Raw genomic sequence first — 27,832 nt, forward strand, 5'->3', positions numbered from 1 at the left:
GCCAAGCACCTGCACAGACCGGCAGGTCCACACCGCTTCCCTCTGTGCGCGCGCGAGTCCCGGCTGGCTCCTCTAAGAGCAGTAGCGCACAAGCCCCTCCCCTTTCTGCGTTCAGGTCATTTCCTTTTTTTTTTTTTTTTCCTGGTTATTTCTTTCTTGAAACACAGGGTAAAAGTATGAGTCTTAAAAACGCAGGATTATGGTGGTGAGTGAAGGAAAGCAGACAGTGAGCTGTAGACATTGATCAGGACCCACCCATGATCACGTGAGTCTCAACAGCAAAGGGGCGAACTAGGAACTGCCGCGAGGGAACCTGACCGTGTGCCAAATGCTAGGCAGAGGCGGTGAGAGCCAGCTCGGCTGAAGCCGCCCTTTGCAAACCCCAGGGAGGGGAGGCGTTCAGCGCTAGGGACCCCCTCCGCAGCTTGCGCCCTCCTGCACCTCCCCTCCTGTAGCTGGGTGTGACCCCTGCTCACGGTCCGCCTGCCCCCACACGCGGGCAGGGCTGCCTCACTCAGCCTTGTGCCTCCAGCACCCAGCTCAACCCGGAACACAGAAGGTACTCAGAAAATGTTGGATGTAGATGTAAGAATAAGGCAATAAAGAATGAATGAACCAGCCGTCCCCAGTCCTACACATAAAGCCTTCCTAAACACATAGGAAATTAGAATGTGCAAGATTAAAAATAGAATTAAGATATTAAAGCATGTTTATGTGAGTACTAGATTACCATAAAATGTAATATGTTTATGTTAAATATTAATATAAAATAATGTTATATTATTATGCAATAAAACATATTTCCAAGCTCCCTGAGCTCTCTTTGCCCTTTAAATGCAGTCTCCAATAAGATGCTACTGGCATCACACACTCATGCTCCATTTCTTATCAGAGCTGAGTGCACGACCCAGTGGACCTCTACGTGGGGCTAAAAGTGTGTCGTCACTTGGGTGCGCACCTCTGTCCCAAGTCTCCTGTCTGAAATCTGTACTTCTTGTCACAAGTTTGAGGAGCTTTAGTTTTTCTCTTTTGCATTTTTTTTTTACAAAATATTAGAAGGGTATGAAGTGAAATATTGCAGTAATTACCTAATGCCTGGACCGAACTGTGGGCTGACAGACAGCACCACCATATGGTGGGCCCAAACCTGCACTTACCATACACTGAAAAACCAGGCCATACAAAGTACAGTTTAGAGGGGTCCCTGCTTAGTGATGAGAGTAAGTCATCTGTTCAAAGCCACATAATACAAGTGGAAGGCAGCCCGTGGACGGAAGAGCTGGTGGGTGCCCGGGCTGGGGCAATGCATAAAGTGACCTACTTGGGACCTTTTCAACGGGGAAACTGACAAATGGACAAAGTGAGCCCAGAACAGCCGTCTGCACGTGTCACACGTGCCCCACAAATGATCATCAATAATTCACTCTCTTACCAGGAAATGGAACCACTTTTTTATTCTTGCTGAAGTTCTTGAGAGATGCTAAAAAAGAGAGAAAAATCCAGGTATTAATAAACTGACCAAAGGGTTTACATACCATGAGATTTACATGTAAGATCTACGGCTAAAGGAATTGCTGGAATATAAGCATGTGGACTAGTTTGGAGAGAATTAGAGCCAATTTCAGTAAAAGGATAATCATGCATCATGATACAGAAAGTCATGCCAACATTATGCAAATTGTAGTTTCTGAGATCACAGGGCAACTGGCAAAACTGTGATCTTATTTCTCTTCCTCTAAAGAAAAGCATATTTTTCTTAAACTGCTTCCTCATGTAGTTTTCCTGAGGGAAGTCAGGGGCACACGGTGGCATTTCCTTCGCCACACAAGATTTAGTAGGTAACAGAGTCTCTCCAGTTACACCAGTCAACCGTAAACTGCAGGTGCCGGGGGCACCCAACGAACCACCAGAAAATGTAAACCCGCTCAACTTACACAGCATCTGCCTTTCAAAAACCCCAATAGCAAACAGCAATAAAAATAGAACATTCAGTCTAAAATGAAAAACACTAAAAGAAATGTATGACTTAATGTCAGCGCTTGCAAGAGAGAACCCACGACTACACACGGTACGGTGTGAATAAATGCCACACAGCTTGGCGGATCTGCCCCATTTAACACTTATCTGGCAATTTCGCTTTGACTTCAGGTATTCTGAGGTTTATGGGGTCTCTGCCAGCTCATGAACATAGCATGAAAATATCAGTCCTATCAGAGAGTGTACCCATGTCTCCACGGGCATAATTAACAGAGAAATACTTTTGCTAATAAGCACTTCAGTGAACTTGAACTCAGGAGCCAAAGAGCTAGACTGAGGCTGTTCTGAAGGCCTGACATTTTGGCAAGTGGGATGAAAAAAGACGGACAAGAGCAGCCGGGGGAGCTGACAGCCACTGGAGGAAGAAATTCGAGAAGCTGTTACAAGATTTGATTGGAGAGATGAAACTGCCAACGGCAGCAGCTGCAGAATCTGAAAACTGGGGCAGAGGAGAAGGAACGAGAACTCAGAGTCTGAAAAGCGGGCTGGTTGTGAGGACATCGTGGGAGGCCAGAGGCCACCCAGAACCAGACTGACCGCAGCAGCCGGAGGAGGTCAGGAAAACCCTGCCTCTGTCCACGGAGAATTCCGTCACTTGTCCGCTTTAAAGTACACGTGATGGGAACACGTCGTGAGCGCGGTAGTCAGCACTTGCCTGGAAACCTCATTTTGCTGTCACTTATTTCTGTGATTGCTGCAGTAGACGGCAGCCGCTCATTATGAATTAAGATGTCAGGCTCGAATTGGTGACAATAAATCCAATGTGTTGGTTTGGGGTGTAATTCGTTTGCCAAAAGTTCGAAGCCCAGAGTTAGATAGCATTTAATTTTTGTACTTTGTAACTATCACCTAGGCGTCTGATTTCTCTGTGGGCTACAATGTTTTTAAATAAATCAGCAAAAACATTTTCCAAGCCCTTAGAGGGAATTACAAATTAAATCAAAAAGTAGTTTGAATTCACAACATCTCTGATAGTGGCTTGAAGGAGTCCTCTCCCCCTGGGGACCTAGAAAAACAGGGTAACCTAATGAGCCAGCCTGCGGCCAGTATAGGCTGCTTTATTCTTAAAATAATTTTAATTTTCTGTATTCAAATGTGCTCATGATAGAAAATTTTGAACACAGAGAAAAGCCCCCTAAAACAGAAATAAATCTAAGTCCCGGTAGACCCACCGCTTGCTGTTTTAAGTTGTAATGTACATGAAGTCTGGCAATAGACAATAAGAACGTGCCTGACTTTACAGCCTTAGGATAAACTTCCAGATGCAGACTGCTGGCTCAGGGGTACACAAGTCTCAAAGTGCCCTGCAGAAAAGACGACCCAAGTCATACCCTCCTGAGGACACAGCCTCCCCAGTAGTCTTCCCAAGCGATGGCCGCTAGCTCTTCCACACACTCGGAAGCACGGACGGGTCCTCCTTGCCCTCACTGCCATGTCCAGACTGTTTGCCCTTCCTCCTCCCTAAAACCCTTCGCAGTCCATGTCCTCAGACTCTACCCGCCACTTCCTCTCCTTGGAGTGGCCACTCTCTCCCTGACTCTCCCAGTGCTCAGTCCCTCTCTCAGAGCCGCTGCCACAGCCCTTGGGGATCTCAGTAGCCACTCGAGACAAATCTTCCAAACTTGGTCTCTCCGCTCTGCCATCTCATCACACCCAGCGCGCCTGTTCTCCATCCTTCTCCCAAGACCACACCCTGGACCTCACCAGCACCAAACAACATGATGACCCATGTCCACTGCCCTCTGCAATCCTGATGGCATTCCAACACCCCCCCCACCTCACTTCACCTGGAGTTAGCATCTCACGTAACCACGGTGCATTAAGGAAAACTAAAATTAACATTAAGACAATACTATTGAACTACGGGCTTTATTTGGATTCCACCAGTTTTTCCATTAATATCCTTTTTCTGTTCTGGACCCAATTCACCATAGCACCTTTCAGCCAGTGCTCTTGTCTCCTAGTGTCCTCCCAACGGTGACAGCTTCTTGGGCTCTCCTCCCTTCCCATTGGCCAGGCCACTTCTGAAGACTACTGGCCGGGTATTCTGTAGAACGTCCCTCAGGCTGGGTGTGGCTGACACCTTCTCACGAATGGACCGGAGTCACGGATTTGGGGGAGCAGCCCCAGAGGGACACGGTGTCCTTCCTACTGCATCCTACCAGCAGGTATATGAGATCGACATCACTTTATCACTGGAGGTACTAACCTTGACCCCTCGGGTTCTCCACTGTAAAACATTCCAATGTTCCTTTTAAAGACTGAAAACCGGTGATTTTGTCCTTACCTTTTATTTTACACATAAAAAATAAGACCCAGATAGTAGTGGGACTAGAACCTCATCAGAAGAGAAATTGCAGAGGTGATGGGGGCCGGGGGCTATTGGATCTTTAGGGCCCCCTCCTAGACTAAATCCCCATCATGTTATAAACTATTTATTCTTCTTTTCTTCATACTGATGAAAACATCTCATTTCAAAGGAATGACAACACATTATGCTATAGGTATTATTCCTGTGAAATTTGCCAAGAAATTCAACTAAAGTATATGGTGAAAGCAGGTGAGAATCCCTTCCTGGACCATTCAATGTTAGCAAGTGTTTCAACCTGAATATTCACTTGGCACACAATGACAGTAAAACGTCGACTGGAGGACCAGTCAAACCAGGTGTGCAGAGATGGCTGGAAGTGAAAGCGAGACACTGATGGGGGCACGCCACAGCGGGAGCGGGCCCCCCAGCCAAGCAGGCAGACGCAGGTGTCTCTTCGCCACATGCAAACAGACCTGCAGAACCCAGGGGAGTTCCAAGAGAAGAAAGCACAGAATGAAGAATGGCCGTAGGTTTGTACGCGGTTTCGAGTTCCCAGTATACCTTTAGATTACTTCCCTCATGTAACATCACAACATGCCATGTGCTATCAATGAGGAAAACAATGTTTGAAGAGTTTGAGTGACTTGCTTGGATGTCACAGATCCCCGGGGGCGGGGCGGGTACTTGGCCCCCGAGCTCTCAGTCCAGCACACTTCCCTCCACACACATCATTGATTAAGCTATTAAGGTTCATTTGAACGCTCAGTTCCTCTGATTAACACTTTGCTTCTCCTTATCAATTCCCAAATTGTTTAAATATAATCTATAAGTTATCATATATTAATGTTCTCTTATCAGTATTAATGTAGCCAAGGATAGGTTCTCCACAAGAACATTTTGGAGGAGAAAGCCTACACCCTATTTTCATGACTCTCAGGTAAGACAAAGGACATGGGCCGTCTTCCTCCACCGCTGTGTACAAGGCACATGGTGTCCCATCACTGAAGAGGAAAGCAGCCATATAAACTCAACCTTTTTATAGACACCAAGAAACAGTTTTTACGAACATGAAAGATCATTTAATCAAGCTAACATTATTAATCCTACGAAAGTGGAGAGGGGCTTCACTTTCAGACAGACCTCATTTTATTGCACTTTGCAGATACTGGGGTTTTTTTGTTTTGTTTTCCTGTTTTTTGTCAGCTTGGTTTTTTTTTTTTACAAATTGAAGGTGGCAACCCTGCGTCAAGGTGTCTGTCAGCACCATTGTTCCAACAGCATTTCCTCATGTCTCCATGTCACGTTTTGGTAATTCTTGTAATATTTCAAACTTTTTCATTGTTGTTATATGTGATACGGTGATCTATGAGCAGTGATTACCACTCACCAAATCTCAGATGAGAGTATTTTTTAGCAATAAAGGATTTCTTCTGAGAAGAAAGGGATAAAGAAAGGGGGGTAATCAGAAGGGGGAATGAAGCATGAGAGACTATGGACGCTGAGAAGCAAACTGAGGGCTTCAGAGGGGAGGGGGTGGGGGAATGGGATAGACCGGTGATGGGTAGTAAGGAGGGCACATATTGCATGGTGCACTGGGTGTTATACGCAACTAATGAATCATCGAGCTTTACATCGGAAACCAGGGATGTACTGTATGGTGACTAACATAATATAATAAAAAAACATAAAAAAAAAAAAGAAGAAGGGTAATTTAGCTGATCAAAGTCTGCAAAGCTAATTACAAACCCGGGACTAAAATCTAGTTTCTAAATTCCCATAACCATAGTTTGTACTTCCTTTAATATGAAGATTAGGCAACAGATAGGTGAAATGATGGCCAATCTCACTAGTAATTAGGGAAATAGAAGTTAACATATCAAAATTTTTATTATCAATTTGGTAAAAATTAAGATAATTAATTTTCATTGTTAGGAAATACATAGAGAAACACAGTGTGGATATTTGTGTAAATAGATGGAGCTTAAAAACTTTCATACTTTTAAACATAGCATTTCTCCTAGTAATCCATCCTATTGAAAAAATCACATTTGTGTATACACATGTATGTACAATGATATTGATTGTTTATAATAAAAAACTGCAAATAACTTTGAAGCCCCTGATTTGGGAATTATTAAATGATTATGGCATATCTATATTATGAAATTATTTTAGAAAGGAGAGATGTACATACACTGATACAGAAAATTTTCCCAACATATTGATAAGTGAAGCAAATTGCACAGTGATTCTTAAAGTTTAGTTTATTTAAAAAAAAAAGGTGTATGTGCGTATACATGTATAAAATACAGATGCATAGAAAAAAGGTCTGTGACAGCACAGACCAAACTGAAACTAGTGGTTGCCTATGGTGGGAAGAGTGATATTGTGGGAATGGGCAGATAAAGAGGAAATTTATACTTAGTCTCTATTTCTGTATTATTTGGCTCTTTTATAAGAATTTCTTTTTGCAGCATTGTAAAACAAAAAATGTTTGAAAAGAAAAAAAAACGAGGGATGTACTGTATGGTGACTAACATAATATAATAAAATAAAATAAATTAAAAAATATTATTATAAAAAACTAAAGGATTTCTTAGTTAAAGTACGTAGATTTTTTAAAACATAATGCTATTACACACTTAACAGACTACAACATAGTATGTAATGTAACTTTTCTACACAGTAGGAAACCAAAACCTTCGTCTGACTTTGCTTTATTGCAATATTCACTTTACTAGAGTATTGCTTCATTGTGGTTCTCTGCAACCAAACCACAGTTCGTCCCAAGAACGACTATAGGTCGATTACTATACAGGAACTGAGTTGGGGGCACAAGAAAGAGCGATCCTAGGGTCTCAGAAACAACTTAGGTTCAGGAGTAAGGAAAGTATCTAAAGAGAGAAGCGTAGTGAACACTTTTCTCTAGAATCACTCGGCTCGAGTTCTGTCTAAAGGCAAAGATTAGATTCAAAACTCGAACAACCCCAGTGAACTAAAGTCAATCTCCCGGCGTGGGCAGCATCGCGAGGGATGGGGCAGCTCCTCGCACGCTCGCCCGTCAGCTGAGAAGAGCTGGGGGAGCAGGTGAACCACACTCAGATTTCACAAACTCGGCCCAACTCGAACCCGAGGGGAGTGTCGAAAGCCTCCGCCTGCTCTTGCCGTGAGCACCGAGGCCCCTGGGCCTGGTCCGAGCCGACCGCCGGGAGACGGCAGGTTCCAGGGCTACTTGTGGGTGCTCAGCGCTCACTGTCCTCTGTACCAGGTTGAGTCTGAGCACCATTTTAAACCGACATCAAAGATCAGAGAATATCACTAAACGAATTGGCCAATAAAACCTTTCAAATAACAGCACTCATAATGCACGGAATGGAAAGAAATGCCCCTGGCTAAGTTGCCGCCTACCGAAGACCGAAGACCACGCAGAAGCCCCCAGACACGCTGAGGGGTCCACGGGGAAACGCAAACCAGGCCCGACACCAAAGCCAACGGTGACCATCTGCTTTTCTCGCAGTGTTCCTTCTCCCGGGTCAAATAAGATGTGTATTCAGTGGAGTCATTTTCTGCTCGGTGAACACGCTCCCGTACCGACTAGGGCTGGCCTCACACGCCTCAGAGCTCAACTACTTCCATCCCACACCTACTTACCGACAGTCAGCGTCTTCAAGCAAAGGTGGCTTCCACGTGCAAGGGAAGCTGGGACACCAACTTAGCTTCACACGACGGTATAAAGAACGGGTAACAGCTCCCAGAGCAAGGCTTTATCCACTAGGCCCCCCCATAGGGAGAGAGAAAAGCAGGGACGGACCCACTGAGGGGTGGGGAGAGAGGGAAGGGGCCGTGAGGGCTGACAGCCCTGACACCCAATCACTAATCCGCTCAGAGTCGCCCTGATGAAACTCATAAACACAGCAGGGAATGAGCAGAAGCCTGGTTCTGGCAAGGAAGTCCCCTCGATGTACCCAAAGATGTGAAATCAGAGTTATAAAAGTTAAACGGTCATAATAATTTGGCCAGAGCAGGCTGCTAGCACAAGTCAAAAGAGGCAGTCAAAACAGACCATGCTTAAGAAAAGCACACAAAATCATGAGGTGCTTTTGACCTAAAGACGTGTTGATCAAAAAGGCAAGCCGGTCACTGGGTCCACGTTCTCCGTGCTTTATGAGGCCCGTCCTGCCTGCTGGACCTAAATCTCAGCAAACATCAGCAGCTCTTTGAATGACAATCAGTACGTTACAATTTTATTTTAAATGATTCTTAAGTTCCCAGATTTACTAAAATCATAGGAAGAAAAAAAAAGACATCTAATGAAAACTCCAAAGAGTCCAAGCGTCCAGCCTGGCCACACTCCGCCTGGGGGCTGCCAGGCCGTCCGCACACAGGGAGCGACAGATGAGGGCCCATTGCATGCAGGCTGCAAAGGGAGTTTCTGAGCCAGGCACCCGGGCACTAGGAGCCATCATGCTTGTTCCCTGGCTTTTCCCCGGAACGGGGAACACTTTGAAGCAAAGTAAAAAGGTTGAAAATCAAAATGGAAAAAATATCGGTTTCTTCTTCTGATTCTTTTGTTCCTTCACTTCGAATATCCCTCTACTTCCCAATTCTCAAAAACAAGCAAAAATAACAGCAATGGGACACAGCCAAAAACGATTCCCAGTAACATAAAACAAACAAATGAACTTATTACCACCTTGGATTAAACCTCAGGGACTTACAATGGCCTCATGGCCCCAGAAAAACAAATCTTGCAAACACAGACAAAATGTAAGAACGCACAGCACTGTTCTGGAAATGGGGGTTACAACTGGCCAGAACTCCAGGGCCTCAAGCATCTACTTCTCCGGAGGTTGATAGGACAGATGGCCACTAACGGCCACAAGCTTTCAGTAGGAAAGGTGACTTTTTCTAAGTGAAGTGTGAAATGGGCTCATTCCCTTCTCCCAAATAAATCTTTGCACTGGGCCACAATCACCGGTGGCCTCAGACTGGCTGCTTAACCCCAACAGCCCTGTGGCCTCTACTTGAGTAAAAAAGTGCCCGGAGAACTTGAAGGCTGTCATTGAACCAGAGATCCACGGAGCAGAGCCCAGGGGTAACCTGGCCACTTGGAAACAACCCAGAGGGGTCATAAAATCACTCAGAGCCATCTCCTCAAGACGACTCAGTGCTGGCGTGAGGGGCAAGCCCTCCATCCGGACGGCGCCTCGGCCCAGCACCGCACCTCGCTGACAATGGGGGGTGAGGGGAAGAGAAACGGATTGGCGGGAATTTCTGCTGTTTCTTCTGTCACCTGTGTCACCGAGGACAAGGCGGGTCGTCATTCTGCTCTCCTCTGGAAAATGAGGATTGTCACCTGGCGAGGTTGTTGAAATGAAAATAAAAATCAAAAGGAAATGTCTATGAAGGTGTTTCTGGAATCTGTGCGTATTTTAAGTGCTGTTAAAGCAGATGGTTCAGTGTACGTCTCCTATACTTCAGGCTCCATAAAAGCCTGAAGCATTTAATGGGATTTTTTTTTAAGTACTGCAGACCTTGAGCGCGGGGAAGGGCACAGGAGGGGCTGGGAGAGGGAGCTGGGTTGGGTTCTGTCCACGGAGATTTCTGTGGCGTGAACCGTCACCTGAAGAGCATCCTTCAGTTACAAATCAAATAACCCACTGAGATGCCATGGTTCAGACCCATACTCTGCAGTGGAACGGACACTCGGGCCAACTTACCCGTGGTGCCCAGCCGGCTCCCTTCTGGCCGTGGTGGCGATCGGGGGCCCTCACACCCGCCCCGTGACAGGCAAACCCCACCTTCCAGTCGTACCATTCAAGGGATGCACTTTGTAAAGCACCTTTTCTCTTTAAAACGAAGCAAACGATTCTCTGATCATCTTGTTGGCGTTTATCACACTGATGATGACTTTCCTCTTAAGTCACCAAGAAGAGTCGGAAATCAAGAGGTCGGCATTCCCCAACATTCACTGTTGATTCTATTAGAAATTGTTGTTGACGGACACCTGGGTCTCAGTCAGTTAAGCGCCTGCCTTCAGGTCAGGTCATTGATCTCAGGGTCCTGGGATCGAGCCCTCCGTCGGGCTCACTGCTCAGCAGGGAGTCTGCTTCTCCCTCTGCCCCTCCCCCTGCTCAAGCTCGCTCGCTCTCTCACTCTCTCTCTCAAATAAATAAAATCTTTAAAAAAAAAAGAAAGAAATTGTTGAAAGATTTCAATTGTGGAGGTATGAGCAATTACAATGAAAATTTAAAATTGAAGCCCCAAACATAATAAGGTAGGGTGGGTCCTCAGTCGGCCTGTGCCCCCCACTCCCAGCCCACAGGTGGGAAATAGTATAAAAGGTCAGTTAGCACAAGGAACCTCACTACCGTCTTGGAGCCTGAAAACCACCGCCCCTTCTTTACCCCAGTCTTGCTGGACCCCAGACGCCATCCCCCTCTGTTCCTCGGCGGCCCTACCCAACAAAAACCCAGTGTTCTTCTCCTTCACATAGAACCCTCAAGGCTCTCCCGACAGCTCACTTATTTAGCCGTGAACAATGCTAAGAGACATCAGTCGGTGAGACATGAGAGGTGACGGCCCACCCACAGGACCGGGGAGTTTGGGCGCATCTCCTCCCTACGAGCCAGCAGAGCTCCCTTCAGCCTCTCCTGTGTAGACACCCCTCTATCTTCCTTCAAGGCGAACAATGCCCGGGTCGTCACACACAGGCCACGGAAGGAGTGGGGGCAACAAACAGAGCTGGGGAATCCCTGCTATGACGTCATCTCAGAAGACACTATTATCTCATGGAACTGTGATCACCGCACTTCCAAGGGAAAGGGCTGCAGCTGTTCTGTTTGGGGAACTAAATCACAACCAAAGAGCACAGTAGTTACTGCTAAAGATCCGAGCCACCATTCAAGGTTATGGCATGTACGGCAGGGTCGTGCCCTACCCACGGATACGAGACCTTCAGACCCTGAAAGGCACACCGTCCAAGTTCTGCTGCAACAGGAGAATTCCGAAACGGGACGTAACATGTGACCTTGGAAAGGATACCTACCCACTCTGGGCCTCAGCCCCTCATCTGTAAAATACCCAACTTACATAACGAAAAGACAAGCAGTTCATATGTCCGCAGGATTTTTACAATTTGCAAAGCCTTTCCCAAGCTTCATGTCATTTAATACTATAAAATGTCCGTTCTACTCTTCATGGCCAATATGTTACACCAGAAAGGTCTATACATCAAACCGCTTTTAAAACTACAAATCTAGGGGTGCCTTTGGCTCAAGTAATGATCCCAAGGTCCTGGGTTCAAGCCCCGCATCAGGCTCCCTGCTCAGTGGGGAGTCTGCTTCTCCCTCTCCCTCTGCCCCTCTCGTGCTCATGTTCTCTCTCTGTGTCAAATACATAAATCTTTAAAAACATTTTTAAAATACATAAAACTACAAATCTAAAAAATTATAAGTAAACAGTTATGAAAACAATTTAGGGGAGAATTTCTAATTTGGTGATGTTATTATTATGGGGGTGCGGTGGGGGCCAGAAAGGGATGGCGGGCAAGAAGTAAGACCTTTTGTCTATCAACTGCTCTCTGCATATTTTAACTATATTTCAAGAGACAAGCATGACTAGCTGTTTGTGATAGGATCATACCAGTACCCTCATCCATGGCTGAATTATTACAGAATATACACATTTCTATTCTTCACCATCTACGTGACATACCTTTTTTCTTTGTGTTGTGTCTTAAGGGAACCCTTTTCTTAAAAGACATTCGTGAATTGTCTTCCTGAAATAGAAACCATCAGTGTTAGCAGCTGAAACTTTGTTCTCTGAACTATACACAGGAGTCCTCAGGACTGGGACACTCGCCACAACCGGCCCCTGAGGACTGAAGTCTGCCACAAAGTTTAGTCTACTAGGGATATTAGTGCACTCAGCAATGATTTCCCAAAACATGACACCTGCACTGAAGGCTGCCAACCTTTCCATGAAACGGCAAGTCCCACCTTGACTCTGGCCTGGCCTGCGAGTCCAGACCAAGATCAGCAAATCCCATGGATCCCCATGGATGAGAAAAGCTCCGCTCGTCTGGCCTCAGGGTCTAGCCCCCAGTCTGCTGGACTTTTCACCTCAGGCAGTTCAGGGACCAAGCTGGAGAGCAGGACCATTGGACCCAGTTCCCACTGATTCCTGTGGGCCACACCAAGCTGTCCACCACCATCTCATCCTCCCCAACACTTTCCATGTCAGAAAGGACCCAGCTTTACTGTGCAGAGTGGAAAACTGGAAGGAAAGTCCCTCCTATCCTAACAATAAGAAAAAGTGAAAAAAATCTATGAAATTACAATTTTCTTGAACTTCTCAGAGCTGAGACCACAGGGAAACCAACTAGCCTAGAATCCAGTACAGACAAACTCAGCCAAGGAGAGACGGGGCCTGAGCACCAGCTACCCTGGGGCAGAGCATGGGGGGAAGACAAAGGGTAAGAAGATTTCAGGCACGCAGATCAGATCGGGGAGTACAGCAAGCCTGGGGGCGAACAGCCAGGGTGAATGGCTGGTTCCAAGTCCAGGGCAGAGAAAACAGAGGGGCCTGGAGGAACCTGTGGTAACAAAAAAAAAGAAAGTCTTAAGATAACAAAACATGTCAAAGGATCCAGAAGCCAGGCTGAAAACATTACAAGGGCCAAAGTAGAGCGATTAGAACAACAAATGATGTAATAATGGATCAGAACCCAAAACAGAAAATAAATACACAGAAGTCCATAATGATGTGAATAAATGGTCGAACAAACAACTAAATTGGAGATAAGAAGCAAATATTCCCCACGAGGTGGTGGTGAATTCATACTTTACCTCCTTTGAAGGCGAGACTTAGCAACTCGCTTCCGACACACAGAGTCGGAAAGGCAGGAATAGTACGTTTACAGAGAACCTGATAAACAGCATGTCACCCAAGAATGAAGGCTGCCGTTACTAGGGACACCACATCGTCCCCCAGTATGATACAAGAAGGGCACGTCACCTCTGGGGCGTTCTTTCCAAAACCCCAGCGTGACCATGAGAAGACACCACTAGGGGTTCCTTTCTGGGGCCTGCCTCACCCTGATATCAAACCAGACAAAGGCATCGCAAGAAAAGAGAAGACTTACCCTCAAGAGAACAGACGCCAGGACCCTTCACAGACCCTAACTGTGTGCAAAGGAAGACAGTACATCATGAACAAGAGGGTCTCTTCCAGGAGGGCGGGGCAGCTGCTGAGGGAAAGTTGGACGGTTCTTTACGGCACAGATTTAGATATGTTTTTACCACAAAACCCAGCAACCTCACTCCTGGGTACTTAGCCAATCGGTGCCTAAGTCCCCACGGCAGCTCTTTTCAAAATTGCAAAAGTCTGGGCACAACCCAAAGTCCTCCGACTGGGGGATGGACAAACACGCAGCGTCACATCAGTAACGTGGAACACTGCTCGGCACGTGAAAGGGACAGCTGGTTGGTGCCTACAAGACAGATGAATCCTGTAGACGCTGCTTTCAGGCCCCGGACTCGAGCAGGGGAACCCGCGTGAGGCAGAAAGGGCACACAGCGAGCACTGGCTGAGTGCAGACTCACCAGGAGACCCACCTCGAAATATCCGTAGGCCCTCACTGACCGAGGACTACTTACAACCAGGCACGGGTACCAAAAAAGGAAAATTCCATACATTTCCATACTTCCTCACCTTCCCCCCTTGACTACAGCCCCACCACCGCCGCCTCCTGGTGGACGGTCTCCCCTTTGCGGTCCTGCCCACTGCTCCCTTGCAGTGTATCCAATAAGCGTCTATCTCCTTTGTTCTGCCTCCAGTGAATTCTTTCACGGCCGGGCCACCAGCTTCCGGGCCATTCCACAAATCCCACATATGTCACAGTAAGTGGACATACTACCCAAGTTCTGTTCTATGACACTGTGGAAAAGGCAGGAGCTCAGGACAGAAAGCCGCGGAGTGGCGGCTGGGTCAGGTGGGAGGAGAGGAAGGACAGGTGGCCGACTATGAGAGGCACGGGGGAGTTGGGGGTAGTGGACGTCCCGTACTCGTCCGAGTGGGTGGGTACATGACCATGCGTGTTCCCAAACTCCTAGAACGCCACACGGAGAAGGTCGAGGTTCACTGCACATAAATTAGACTTTAATCTTGAAAAAGGAGATAAAATGGACCCAAGAAGGGAAACATGGTAGGAAGTGGCGAGTCAGGTGATTCTTCCTGCCAATTAGAATTATAAAACAAAAGAAATTATTACGGTTCTTAAAAACAGCTATGACAGCCCTTGAAAGCACCAAAGGGGGACAGAAACAGAAGAGGATTCTCTGCGGACGGGGAGCAGTGATCTTGCACCTCCGGCCGGCGAGGCTCCCCCCCACTGGGGCTCTGGCTGCAGAAAACCACAGGCGCTCGGCTCAGGTTGGAAGCTGGCCGCTCAGAGCAGCTGAGCACCTAGAATTAAAGGGCGAAGTTTTGGAAGTTAGAAAGTTGCCAAAGGACGGAGACCCATCGTCTGCTCACCACTAACGGTGTGCTTGTATGCATTTGCCAAAATCCCCAGATCCCAGTGTATGCAGATTATACCCCAATAATACTGCTAAAAACACATTAGCTTTCGAAGAAAAAAACCCCAGAACAATAGCTCTGGCATTGGTCTACTCAACAGTCTGTGGCTCTGTAAGCCGAGCCTGCAAGAAGCCACCCAGACAGCCACCTTGACAACAGCAGAGAAAGCAGAAAGCACAGAATCCGGGGGCACGGAAGCAAGCCTTCCCTGACTGGGGTCCACAAGGCCCAAAGCCGCTGCTCTCAGGTTGAGCCAAAGGCAAAAAGAATCAAAACTAGGTCACGAGGCCACATGTGGAAGTTCATGCGCTTTGGCCGTGGGAAAGTCTCTGTCTCCCCCTCAGAGCCCACCGGTGCGTTTCCAGCAAGTACCCCTCTTCCTCCCACACGTGAGTCCGTCAGGAGCGAGATGCTGACATCCACGGGAGGCACTCCTAGTCCCACCGAGAGAGACGGCAGGACAAACCACAGAGTTCACAGGACAGCCCAGAAGGCACGGCCCCGGAGCCACTTTGCAGAGACAGAAGCCTGAAACTTCAGTCCTCTCTGAAAACAGCAAACAACACAGCAAAGAGATTTGCTGTGTGCAAAATGATGACTGATTTCATCAGGAGATGGGATTTTCAAAATGAAGACATTGTGGCTTTATCTTCAGAGGTATCACATGTATGGAAAATCACTTTTGCAAAACTCAGCGTTGCTTAGAAATGAGAGATAAATGATGGTATTTCTCTATTTGCATTTTATCACTGTTCTCACTAAAACTGTTCCATTTGGCCTGCAGCATCGTGGAAAGACTGCGGTAAGCAATCCGTAAGTCCTTATATCGTCTCTAAGATTAAACACTTATTTGCAAAAACCTAGTCACTTCCTTTAAACTGTCATAAATGCTTTCGAAAACATTTTGCAGAAGGGCGGGGCTGAAAACACAGACACAAGATGACATTCATTCTTTGCCATGTTGCAAAGTCACTAGCAGGGCACACGTGGCCCCTCCCCAAGGCACCTGCACGGCTGCGATCCAAGCTGTGCCTTTCCTGGCTTACCCCACCCATGACTGCCACCCTCCCTTACCCAAAATGCCTCCCGGAGAGTAAGCGGAAAGAAAAAAAGGTGTATTGTTTGTCATCAGCTCTGCCCGGGACCTCGTGGGGTCAGAGTAGGGACATTTCACTTAGGAGAGGTTTTTCCTTGATTTTCAGTTATCTGTATTATTACTAAGGAAAAATGTTAACCTGACACATGTCAGTGATTGCTTTCATCCCTTCAGTTTATATTTCCAAGTTTTGAATCAGAATCCAGTCTAGTCCACATAGACCTAGAAAGAAAATGTCGCTAATAATTCAAAAGAAGGTAGACTGTTCCCAAATCCACATAACAATTCCCTGAGAGGCCAAAATGGGGGTAAACAATTAACACCATGAAATTCTCACTGGAAACGCCCTGCAGCTGTAACGACAGTCCAGGTAGGTGCACTCTGAAATTAGGGTAAGACCCTATTTTAAACATCAATTATAACAATGAACCTCCCTTACACATCATGTATGTGTTCCTCCTTTTCTTTGGGATAAAGGCAATGAGATCTTTTAAACAAAATGCTTGCTTTTAATATCGAAATTATTTACTGAGAAAATGACAGGATTTTGGCAAATATTGATGACCTTGTAATAACTATGACCTCTTGGAACAATCAAGCACAAGCAAGATAAGAAAATGCTTCTAAAAAATAAGAAAATGCTTCTAAAAAATGTGGGGTCACAGGATACAAAAATCAAGCAACGGAAATCCATTGCTTTCCATGCACTCATAATGAGGCAGCAGAACGAGAAATTAAGAAAACAGTATCATTTAGAATTGTACCAAAAAATAATAAAATATCTAGGAATAAACCTAACCAAAGACATGAAAGGCCTGTACTCTGAAAACTATACAACACTGATGAAAGAAATTGAAGACAACACAAAGAAATGGGAAGACATGCCATGCTCATGGATTGGAAGAACAAATACTGTTAAAATGTCCATACTACCCAGTCTACACATTTAATGCAATCCCCATCAAAATAACAGCAGGATTTTTCACAGAACTAGAACAAACAATACTCAAATTTGTATGGAACCACAGAAGACCCCAGATAGCCAAAACGATCTTGAAAAAGAAAAGCAATGCTAGAGACATCACAATCCCAGATCTCAGGTTATATCACAAAGCTGTAGGGGCACTAAGTGGTACAGTCAGTTGAGCAGCCGACTCTTGGTTTCAGCTCAGGTCGTGATCTCAGGGTGATGAGATCAAGCCCCACATAGGGCTCTGCGCTCAGCACTGAGTCTGCTTAAAAGATTCTCCCTCTCCCGTTGCCCCTCCCCCTCTCTCGAGTAAAAATAAATAAATCAAAAAAATTACACAGCTGTAGTCATCGAGACAATATGGTCCTGGCACAAAAATGGACACATAGATCAACGGACAGACTAGAAAGCCCAGAAATAAACCATGATTGTACAGTTAATTAATCTTCAGCAAGGGAGACAAGACTATGCAATGGGACATCGCACTCTTCAACAAATAGTGTTGGGAAAAGTGGTCAGCAACATGCAAAAGAATGAAACTGGACCACTTTCTTACACCATACACAAAAATAAACTTAAAATGGACAAAGGACCTAGATGTGAGACCTGAAACCATAAAAATCCTAGAACAGAGCACAGGCAGTAATTTTTCTGACATCAGCCATAACAACTTTTTTCCTAGATATATCTCCTAAGGCAAAGGAAACAAAAGCAAAAATGAACTATTGGGATTACATCAAAATAAAAACCTTCTGAAGGAAACAATCAACAAAACTAAAAGGCAACCTACTGAATGACATATCTGATTGAGGGTTAGTATCCAAAATATATGAAGAACGCATACAACTCAACACTCAAAAAAACAAACAATCCAATTAAAAATGCGCAGAAGACTTGAACAGACATTTCTCCAAAGAAGACATACAAATGGCCAACAGACACATGAAAAGATGCCCAACATCACTGATCATCAGGGAAACACAAATCAAAACCACTATATCACCTCACACCTGTCAGAATGGCTAAAATCAACAACACAAGAAACAACAGGTGTTGTCAAGGAAGCGGAGAAAAAGGAACCCTCATGCACTGTTGGTGGGAATGCAAGCTGGTGCAGCCGCTCTGGAAAACAGTATGGAGTCTCCTCAAAAAGTTAAAAAATAGAACTACCCTATGATCCAGTAATCGCATTGCTGGTATTTACTCAAAATACAAAAACACTAATTCAAAGGGATACATGAACCCCTACGCTTATTGCAGCACTATTTACGGCAGCCAAATTATGGAAACAGCCTGTGTCCATCGATTGATGAATGGATAAAGAAGTGGTATATACATTCAATGAAATATTACTAAGCCATAAAAAAATGAAATCTTATCGTTCGCAATGACATGGTTAACCTGAAGAGTATAATGCTATGTGAAATAAGTCAGAGTAAGACAAATGTCATATGACTTCACTCATATGTGGAATTTAAGAAACAAAACAAATGAACAAAGGAAAAAAAAAGAGACAAACCAAGAGATAAATTCTTAACTACAGAGAACTAACAGATGGTTACCAGAGGGGAGGTGGGTGGGGGGAATGTGTGAAATTTAAAAAAAAATTATTTGCTGGGAAAATGGCAGGGTTTTGGTAAATATTGATGATAATGAAATAACTATGACCTCTTGGAAAAATCAAGTGCAAGCAAGAGAAGAAAATGTTTCTTAAAAATGTGTCTGCTCCTGCTGAGTCCTTCCTTTGTGGATTTGCTGTCATCCTTAAGGTAGAGTTTTTAGAAATCATAAGCCAGGAAACAAAATAAGGGGCAACACATACAACAGAATAGAAAGTAGCACCTCAGGAAATTAGGCACAAAGGAGAAAAAGGAGAACAGCTCCTCCCTAAAAACGGAGGGAAATTTCAGCTGTAGAGACAGAAAACAAATTTTTATCCTCTTTTTAAACGTCTGAAAATCTCAAATGTAGCCAATCGCCAATTGCCTTTTGAGTACCTACTATGTGCCCTGGGCTCTTCTGGTCACTGCTGAGGGCTGTTGGGAACGTAAGGCGTGGTCTTTACAATGAAGAAATGTATGGTTGGCCTGAGGGACTAATTAACAAAGAGGAACTGCATGTCCCATGAGACAGCAAAGAACAAATCTATAAAATGCGGTGTTAATAACTGTGTATGATAACCTCGCTAATACAGAGTAAGTTGTGCAGGATCTCAAAAACTGCTACAGTTTGGAGTGTCAACGATGGTTTCACAGAAGTGGTCAGACTTAGGTAAGGACAATAAAGGTGTGAAAAGAGCGGGGACATAGTTAAAGGGGAAAACATGTGCAGGTGTAAACAGAGTCAGGAGAGCAGTGTGATGCCAGGAGTTGACCAACGTCAACCAGCATTGAGGCACAAAGCCAGAGGGAAGACTGAAAGCCAGGGACACTGGAAAGTAGGCACTGAGTGGTGCCTCTTTAGGGAAGAACAAAGGTGCATGACAGAGACAAGGAGGAACTGAGTGGCACTGAGGACATGTCCTATTCAAGGGGACATCTAAGTGGAAATGCAGAGGCTCATGAACATCACAAGGCTCTAAGTGCTATGAGGGTCTGGAAGAACTGAGGTCATCCAAGGTTCCATTAAAGACAAGGGACTGAAATGGCATTTGCAAACAGAAGGGGGACCAGCGGGAAAGGTCAACACAACTCAAATAATTTCAGTCATTTGGGTAGACTCCCCATGAGGGAAGCAACAGAGAGGAGAACCAGAATGACAGAATGTGAGGTCTCTGCTTGGGGGTGGGCCAAGAGAGAGAAGCCAACAGGCTGTTGGGACAAGAGAGTGTCATGCCATGGAATGGAGGAGTTTGATGACCGAGACATTGATACACAGTGTCAAGAAAAATTGAAGGATAGAGCAGCAGATGAGAAGTGTTCGCTGAGTCTACCCAACACAGGGGAGCAGCTCTGGGAGAGGCAGGGGTGGGGCCAATGAAGAGAGACAGGGAGAAAGTGGAACGATTTCGTGTGGCACACCTGACATGGAAAGCAACAGCAGCCGTCTTCCCGCGGGGCTATGCTCAAAGCCAATGACGACGAGCACTCTAGGTTGGCAAATGAAGACGGGTGAGCACACCTGCTGGACAGCTATGCTGGATGCCACCGTGGCAGCCACCGTGCTGGACAGCCAGGACAACTTCTCAAAGCAGGCACCGCTGCTTACTGGAGAGCAGGACAAGCGTCCACGAGCGGGGAGAAGATTAATGACACTGAAAAGGCAGACAGATATTACAGGCACAGTGACCCTCACAAGTGGTGGAAAGAAGAAATTTTGGAGAAAGATGGAGGGTGGGCTCATTTAGGAAAGAAGGGGATGTCTCTTCTTCTGGCTTGAAGCCGCAGTCTGACTGAACGGCAACCTCGGGCTGCTGAGCAAGAGGCTGTGCTAGGAGTCTCTCCAGGCCGACACGGCCACCTCCACCTTGCTGGCATCCAGAGGCGCCATATCTGACTCTCATCCCAGAGTTCCAAAAAATTACCAGAAGCCGCCGAAGGGCCACTTCCTTTACTTCTAGGAACACACGGCCTGGAAAAGAGCAGAAGAGTCGGTCCTAGAGACTATAGATGAAGACCTGGATTAGGTCATTGTCACCAAAAGATGTCACTGAGCCACCCAGGCGTCGGAGGGCTTGAGGAGAAGCACGCGAACCTGCATGGAGCCGAAGCACACCGCGTCTCCGCAGGCGGCAGCCTTTCTGCAGGACCCAGGACAGCAGCCTCTCGGGCTCCGGCAGCAAAGTCTGCATCTTACAGTCTCTGAACCTGGCACGGAGTGTTGAGCACTGAACAGGCTCTGAACGCAGAGAACACCCTCACTGGATATCTGGAGTTGCTTTCAGGCATTTCTATGGCAATAGGGAAACTTCCTAAAATCACGGTATTAAGTAAGGAGATGTTTCTATTTGCTCCTCAGTAATATGAAAGGATTAAAGAAGAGTCATTTCTAGGGGTACTTCTGGCTCTGACTTTTTTAAGATTTATTTATTTGAGAGAGAGAAAGAGAGCGAGCACACATGCACATGTGAGAGGAGGAAGGGCAGAGGGAGACAGAATCTCAAGCAGACTCCCCGCTGAGCACAGAGCCCTACGTGGGGCTCAATCCCACAACTCTGAGATCATGACCTGAGCAGAAATCAAGAGCCAGGTGCTCAAACGACTGAGCCACCCAGACACCCCTGGCTCGGACTTTTAAGATCCCACAGTCCCAGTATCCTCCAGGGACAGACTGCCTGGGCAGGGAGCCAGCTGCTGGCCTGATCAGGCCTATTGGTCAATGGCAGGTGTGTGGGCTTCATGACACACATTTGGACAATAGGGACAAACCTATTCAACCTCAAAAGGTTGAATGTCGCACAGGCTTCTGATTCAGAGGAAAGAACCAAAGTTCATTTAGGAGTGTTTCACTCCACCCCAAATAGATGTATGGTTTGCTGAAATCCACATGCATTCTGTGCCCATGATCTTTACCAATTTGTGAAATTCATTATTTAAGGCATTTCAACGTGCGGTATAAATTTGTTTTTTGACTTATCACAAGTTCAAAAAAAAAGGCTGTTTTCTCCGTACTCATTCTATTTACAAGCAAAAATGTGGATTTTATGTATAGACCATTTTTTTGCACCACCGTGTATCCTCCTCCTTCAGTACCAATATAGACAAACCCCGAAGACAAATAAAGAACAGGCCTGACTTGACTCAACATCACATGGCTTCATGGATGGTGTCTCCGAGCAATCTCAAGAGCAAACCTGGATTCTGAGTTAGAGATACCTGACTACTTCTCATCTCTGCTTTCTCTCGGGAAAAGCTGCCAGGTTCACAGAAGGTAATGTGGAATCAAGAGAAAAGGCCGCTGAACAATCTCACTGTCCATGCAAAGGGCCCATGTGCCTTCCAGCTCCCTTCCTCTTCCTGTTTTTTATTTTCTTTTCTCTAACCTACTCATGGGAGAAGAAATTTTTTTCTCCAAAATATGACTGTCAATTGTGGGTAACTAAGTAATAAATTCACCTAAAAGTACCTTCCCGGAGTGTGGTATAGGCAGCCCGTAAAGGTTTCTCATTAAGCTTTCCCAGAAATGAGAATTTAAAATGCTACTTTCTGTCTCCAAAAATTACATTTATGGCCCTATGTTATACAAACCTAAACTCCAGATTGCTTGGTACCATACAAAACATTGTAAATTGACCACGTATATTTTCATAATTAAGAATAATTCATACATTTTTAAAAGTTATAGACAGTATCTCTATAACTCACATGGAAAACCAAGTAAATTTGAATAAAATGCTTTCCTGTCATGACTGCAATGGCTTGTGCGCCATGTGGTGATATTTTAATGTCTGGGTGCTGCCGTCTGTTGAGCGTCTGACTCTTGGTTTTGGCTCAGGTCACGATCTCACGTGTTGTGGGACCGAGTCCTGCATAAGGTTCTGTGCTCAGTGGGGAGTCTGCTTCTTCTTCCCTCCCTCTGCCCCTCCCTCTGCTCTCTCTCTAAAATAAATAAATTTAAAAAAAAAAAAAAAACCTGTCCACCTGAAGCCAGCAGGAGTGTGAGAAGAGGACCACCCTTGGAGAACAGAAATGGGCCGCGAGGCCCCCACTCCAGGGCTCAGCTCACAGCTGAGGGGACCACCTCGCTGAATGCAGAAAGACCCACTCTTGGGTCCCATTTCTGCTACTTAAGCACTATAAGTTGGGCATAAAGTTCTATTAGATTCCTTGCTCTCACCCCACAGGAGGTGCCTCTGCTGACACCTTTAATTAAGCGTTTGCTCACAGCCAAATCCTGGTGTTATTCTTGTCTGTGTCCTAGCAGATGGCTCCAAGCAAGAGTTTGGTCCCTCTGCTAATAACCGATTTTCTATAACAGACAGCACTGTAGACAACTGCTGAATGAGAAAACGAACTAAGAAGTGAACAGCCAAGAGCCAGCTGATAAGGAGCAGGTGCCTACCTGAGCATCTGGCTGAACCGGGCCACCCTTCTTCCCTGCACGGCGACAAAGGTGGCAGACGCATCGGCAATACACCGGGACCAAGCTGGGAGCCGGAGGCAGCTGCTGGCAGGAAGTCTCCCTGCTGCACACACAGGGCTGGGAGTAGGGCGAAGACAGCAGGCCCCGCAGGGAGCGGGAGGGTCCTCAGCCCAGAAACCAGGAGCGAAGTGTTGACACTTCCCAGACAGAAGGCAGTAGAAGAAACTGGCCTGCACCTGCTGGTCTCTCCCTAGCTCCACTGAGGTATGATGGACAAGCAGCAACAGCGTACATTCGGGTGGTACGACGGTGTGGTGTTTAAGGAACACTGCTGTGCAGGGGTGACCGCGGACCAGTTACTGAGCATGTCTGTCTCACGTGGACACATGCTTTGCATGTATGGTGAGAACACGGAAGATCTGCTCTCAAGTAAACGATACAGCGTTGTTAACTATAGATCCCTGGGCTTATTCCTCTTACGACTCACCGATCCTCTTACTTGCTCCTTCTCTGGACTGGAATGAAGCCTTTCATCTCCCCCTCCAGGTCCCTAACTGTGATTTCTAAAATTGTCATGAATTCAACACAAGTGTTTCAGTGGAGCCCCGCACATGAAAAAAATAGGTTGGTTCATCCTATTATAAAACATATATTCAATACATTACGTTTTATTAATGAAGACCATTACACAGAATATATATGAATATATGCATATATATCAGAATATACATATATTCTATAGTTGGATATATATATATATATATATAGTTGAAAATAAAGCATCTCTTCTATTTTAAAATGCAAATTTCTTTTTGCTTGAATCCAAATGAACCTCCTATGTATAAAGGAATCCAAGCCTTATTTTTCTGGAACCCTGCAATTCTCTAAAAATCTCCTTACTGAATATTTAATTCACCATACCCCACTTAGCATTATTGACGACTTACACTTAGCTTTGAGACCCCAGTGCTGATCAATATGGGCCTCGTCTCTCAGGGAAGCAATAAAATACTTAGCTGTAGTGACAGAATGGTATCAAGATAATAAAGAGAAAAAAATGGTAAAGATACTGGGCAGGCAATGCATTTCAAAAATCAATTAAAGAATCAATGCCGTTTTCATTTTGTCACAAAAACCCTGAGTCAGAGACAATGCTAGATCAAAAACTCCCCAGTTTTATTGGCACTTCTGGCAATGTTAATTAAATGAAAACCCTCTCCTGATTGACGGATAAAGCATACAAGAGCAAATCACGGTTACAGGTCTGCGCACCCAGTTACTGTAGCAAGACGCTTATGCAGTGTTTCCAGCAATAGCTGCAAGCGGAGGAAAATGCCTCATGTTCTGAGGTCAGCGTTTATTAAATATGTTAAATCATTTAACTATGATTTATGTCAGTTGATATAAACCATTTACTTTGATCATTTTTTAAAAGGTCTCACTGTTCTGTCACTCATTCTATAGCTAGTGATGTATCAAGTACTCACTTTTCTTATCTGATCTTGTCAGGAAGGAGGACCACCGTTTCCAGCCTCGGCGACCACTAAGGGTGGGGGAGCTTGTAAGGGAAAGTGCCCGTTTCCTTCCAAACCCCTCATCCTATGAGACTTGATTCTCAATGAATGTCTAAGCACAGCAGGAAGTGGGGTGGAGTCATAATGACCAGAAAACCAGAAAACAAAATAGAATACGACTCTCTTAAGAAAATAAGCACACAACGTTTATCGATGAAACATAACTCCTAGTCTATAATTGTGGTACCAAAATTACCCACTGTTTTGTTCTATTTTGTTTTTCAATTTTCTTATGACTTAACCCAAATTCATATTGTGTTTTGAAATTTCCAACTTTTCAACAACAGAAACACTGAAGACTGGAAGCTAGGAGAGGGTCAAACTTCTCTCTCTCCTGCCAAATTCTTTTTTTTTTTTTAAGATTTTATTTATTTATTTGACACAGAGCAAGCGAGAGAAAGAGAAAGAGAGAGCATGCAAGCATAAGCAGGGGGAACAGCAGGCAGGGGAGAAGCAGGCTTCCCCCTGAGCAAGGAGCCCAATGCGGGACTCGAACCCAGGACCCTGGGATCATGACCTGAGCCAAAGGCAGACGCATAACCAACTGAGCCACCCAGACGCCCCTCTCTTGCCAAATTCTAGTCCTAAAATTCCCAGGCATGTTCAGTAAAGAATTTTCTAACCAGCCATGCTCCTTGGCGGGTAGGGAAGGGAGGCTCTGAGCAGGAGGCACGCCCCTAACTAAGGGGCTGACCATTCAGCAGGGAAAATGAACGGAAGACACAGAACAGGGAGTTGTGGAAAACCAGAAGCACACACAAAATAACTGGGGCAATTGAGGAAAGTGACATATTACAATAGCCAGCACAGTCGCTAAAAGCAGAGAGCACTAAGAAATGACCAGATGGGCAATCCAGACACATCTTGAAAGAGGTGACTGCTGAACCAGGTGAAGATCGGCATTGGGGAGAGACTGGAAATCAGGCCAGAAACGCAAGCACAGAGGTCGAGCACAGGAATCGGTGCCACACAGCACAGCGTTCCTTCAGGAGAAGCCGAGGCCGGCCCTCTGCTGCAGGGGACACAGCGCCAGTCCCCCACAGAGGAGCTCACACCTGCACAGACAGGCATCCTCTGACCATCCTCCAACCACCTGGGCCCGGTGCCTTGCCACGGCCCGCACTATCAACACCGCTTCCCCGGGGAAGGAAGCTCAAACAATGAACTCGCCAAAACACGTCAGCACCTCGCTGTGCAGGAGACAGGAGCCTTGCCGGTTAGAGATGTGTTCTAATCCTAACCGAGGGCAAACAACCAGCAGACAGAATGATTCTCGGTGCTTTGTCCCCAAATCAGAGACTGGATAACAGACTCTCAGTGTTCAGTTAGCATTCTACATGTTTCTATTGACAGGCGTCAAGATTTTATTAGAGCAGGTGACAAATATCTATATACATAAAAGTTTACGTGTATCTCAAGGATAAGTTTAATAACTAACAGACATAAGTTCTAGTCATATGTTGTGTGATATAATTTTTTTCTTGTTTTTCCAACAGGCTACAATATAAACGCTTCGAAGGCAGACAAAATCTGCTTTTTTCTGTCACATTGATGGCATTTAACACAGAATGCTCAACAGTTTTGAGGTGTGGGCCACAGTTGCCATCACCACCCATTCGGAGGGACTTGGGCTTGATCTCATCATATATAACATGGTCATAAAACACACAGAATGCTCCTCTAAAAGGTGACAGACCACTTTATAAATTGATGAGTACATATGCCAAAAATCTTACTTTAAGGTACTTTTTTTTACACACTTATTATTAATCACTTTATGCTTGGTATTTGAAGCCTTTGAGGAAAAAATGTCACAATTACCATTTCATCATCTTACACACTCTACACCTGGAATTTGTCACCATGGCAACCTGTCTTGATGCCCCTGAATCGGAAGTGATCCGTGTGTTCGTATTATATCCTAAAATGCAAAACCTAGATAAAACCACCAAAATGCCCAGCTAGAGCATTCCAGATGTTCTTTGGTACATTTCAGAGAGTTACTGTCAGTCTAACGCAGGGTGGAATCATTCAACATCTGGTTTCATGGCTTGTTTTATTTTGCATTTTTAAATGTATCGCTGGGTAAATTATTCCTTCTGTTTTCTTAAGCCTCTCAAGTTTTCACCCCAGTAACAAAATAAACCTAATGAAAAATCAAATGGAATATTTATTCCAGTAAAAGAGAAATGAAATTGTCTTTTTTGATCCTGGCATGAGATCAAAGGGTCAAAACAGATGATACCCAAAGCAAAACGTATAACATTACTCTGGAGGAAACCCTCGTAAGCACAATTCATATGTTGTCTTGTTGGTTGGTTGAGATTTTTCTTAATGTGAATGGCATCTCTGATCAAAAATGTTTAAATCTATTTCTAGTAAAATCAACATTTAAACAAATGTTTAAATCTATTTCTAAGTAAAATCAACATTCTGAAGTATACTAAGAAAAACTTTAAAATACTGAAAATATCCTAAATATTGATTCATAGTATTAATTAAAATTATTATCAGCAAAGTAATGATCCCTTTAAGACACTATGTTAAAAAACTAATGGAAAATAGCCCTTAAGAATATACACAAAAGTGAAAACAGATTCTAAGCAGAAGAATTCAATGTTTTTACTATTTTTATCTGTATTTATTAATAATTCTATAATAAATACGATTTTTATAACTTGATAAAGTATTGTGAATTTTAAAACATGGGATATCATAGAAGAAAATTCAGTTTCACAAAATAATTAATGCCAACAGTGAGAATCGCACTGTGTGTGCCTGGTGCTAAGAAAAATGAAAATATAGGGACGCCTGGTGGCTCAGTCGGTTAAGTGGCCAACTCTTGATTTTGGCTCAGGTCATGATTTCAGGGTTGTGGAATCGAGCCCTGCGTCAGGCTCCATACTGACGGTAAAGTCTGCTTGAGATTCTCTCTCTCCCTCTGTTCTTCCCCCTCCTCTCTCTTTCTCTCTCTCAAAAAAACTTTTTTTAAACAAAGAAAAAGAAAGAAAAATGAAAACATAAACAAAATGGAATTCCTCCTGCTAAGGAATTCTAGTAGGAATCACAGAGAGAAGAATAACCGTCCCTATAATTTACTCCCCACCCACTGGAGAAGGCACTTCATGGATAATTCTAATCTTTATATGGACTTCACAGGTTGGAAGTTATCCCAATATTGCACATAAGGAACCTGAGGCTCAGGTCAGGGCAGGAAACTGCACCCCAGACACCATTTACAT

At 45.0% G+C, this 27,832-nt stretch overlaps 1 protein-coding gene across 5 annotated transcripts in view; it reads right to left on the reverse strand.

The window, feature by feature from the left end:
• The window catches only part of DCDC2C (doublecortin domain containing 2C), a 119,467-nt gene that overhangs the window by 35,724 nt on the left and 55,911 nt on the right, over positions 1–27,832 (reverse strand). For 4 of the 5 annotated variants that reach the window (XM_045788916.2, XM_045788915.2, XM_087863888.1 and 1 more), the window contains one exon: positions 1,433–1,480. In XM_045788916.2, coding sequence (XP_045644872.2) covers positions 1,433–1,480 — 48 coding nt within the window. Of the gene's footprint in view, positions 1–1,432; positions 1,481–11,249; positions 12,129–27,832 lie in introns of those variants that run through there. The other variant, XM_087863886.1, reaches the window with a different exon arrangement.

This window comes from Ursus americanus, chromosome 7 (assembly GCF_024610735.1).
Source record: "Ursus americanus isolate L20-20 chromosome 7, mUrsAme1.1.p, whole genome shotgun sequence".
NCBI classification, from domain to species: domain Eukaryota; kingdom Metazoa; phylum Chordata; class Mammalia; order Carnivora; family Ursidae; genus Ursus; species Ursus americanus.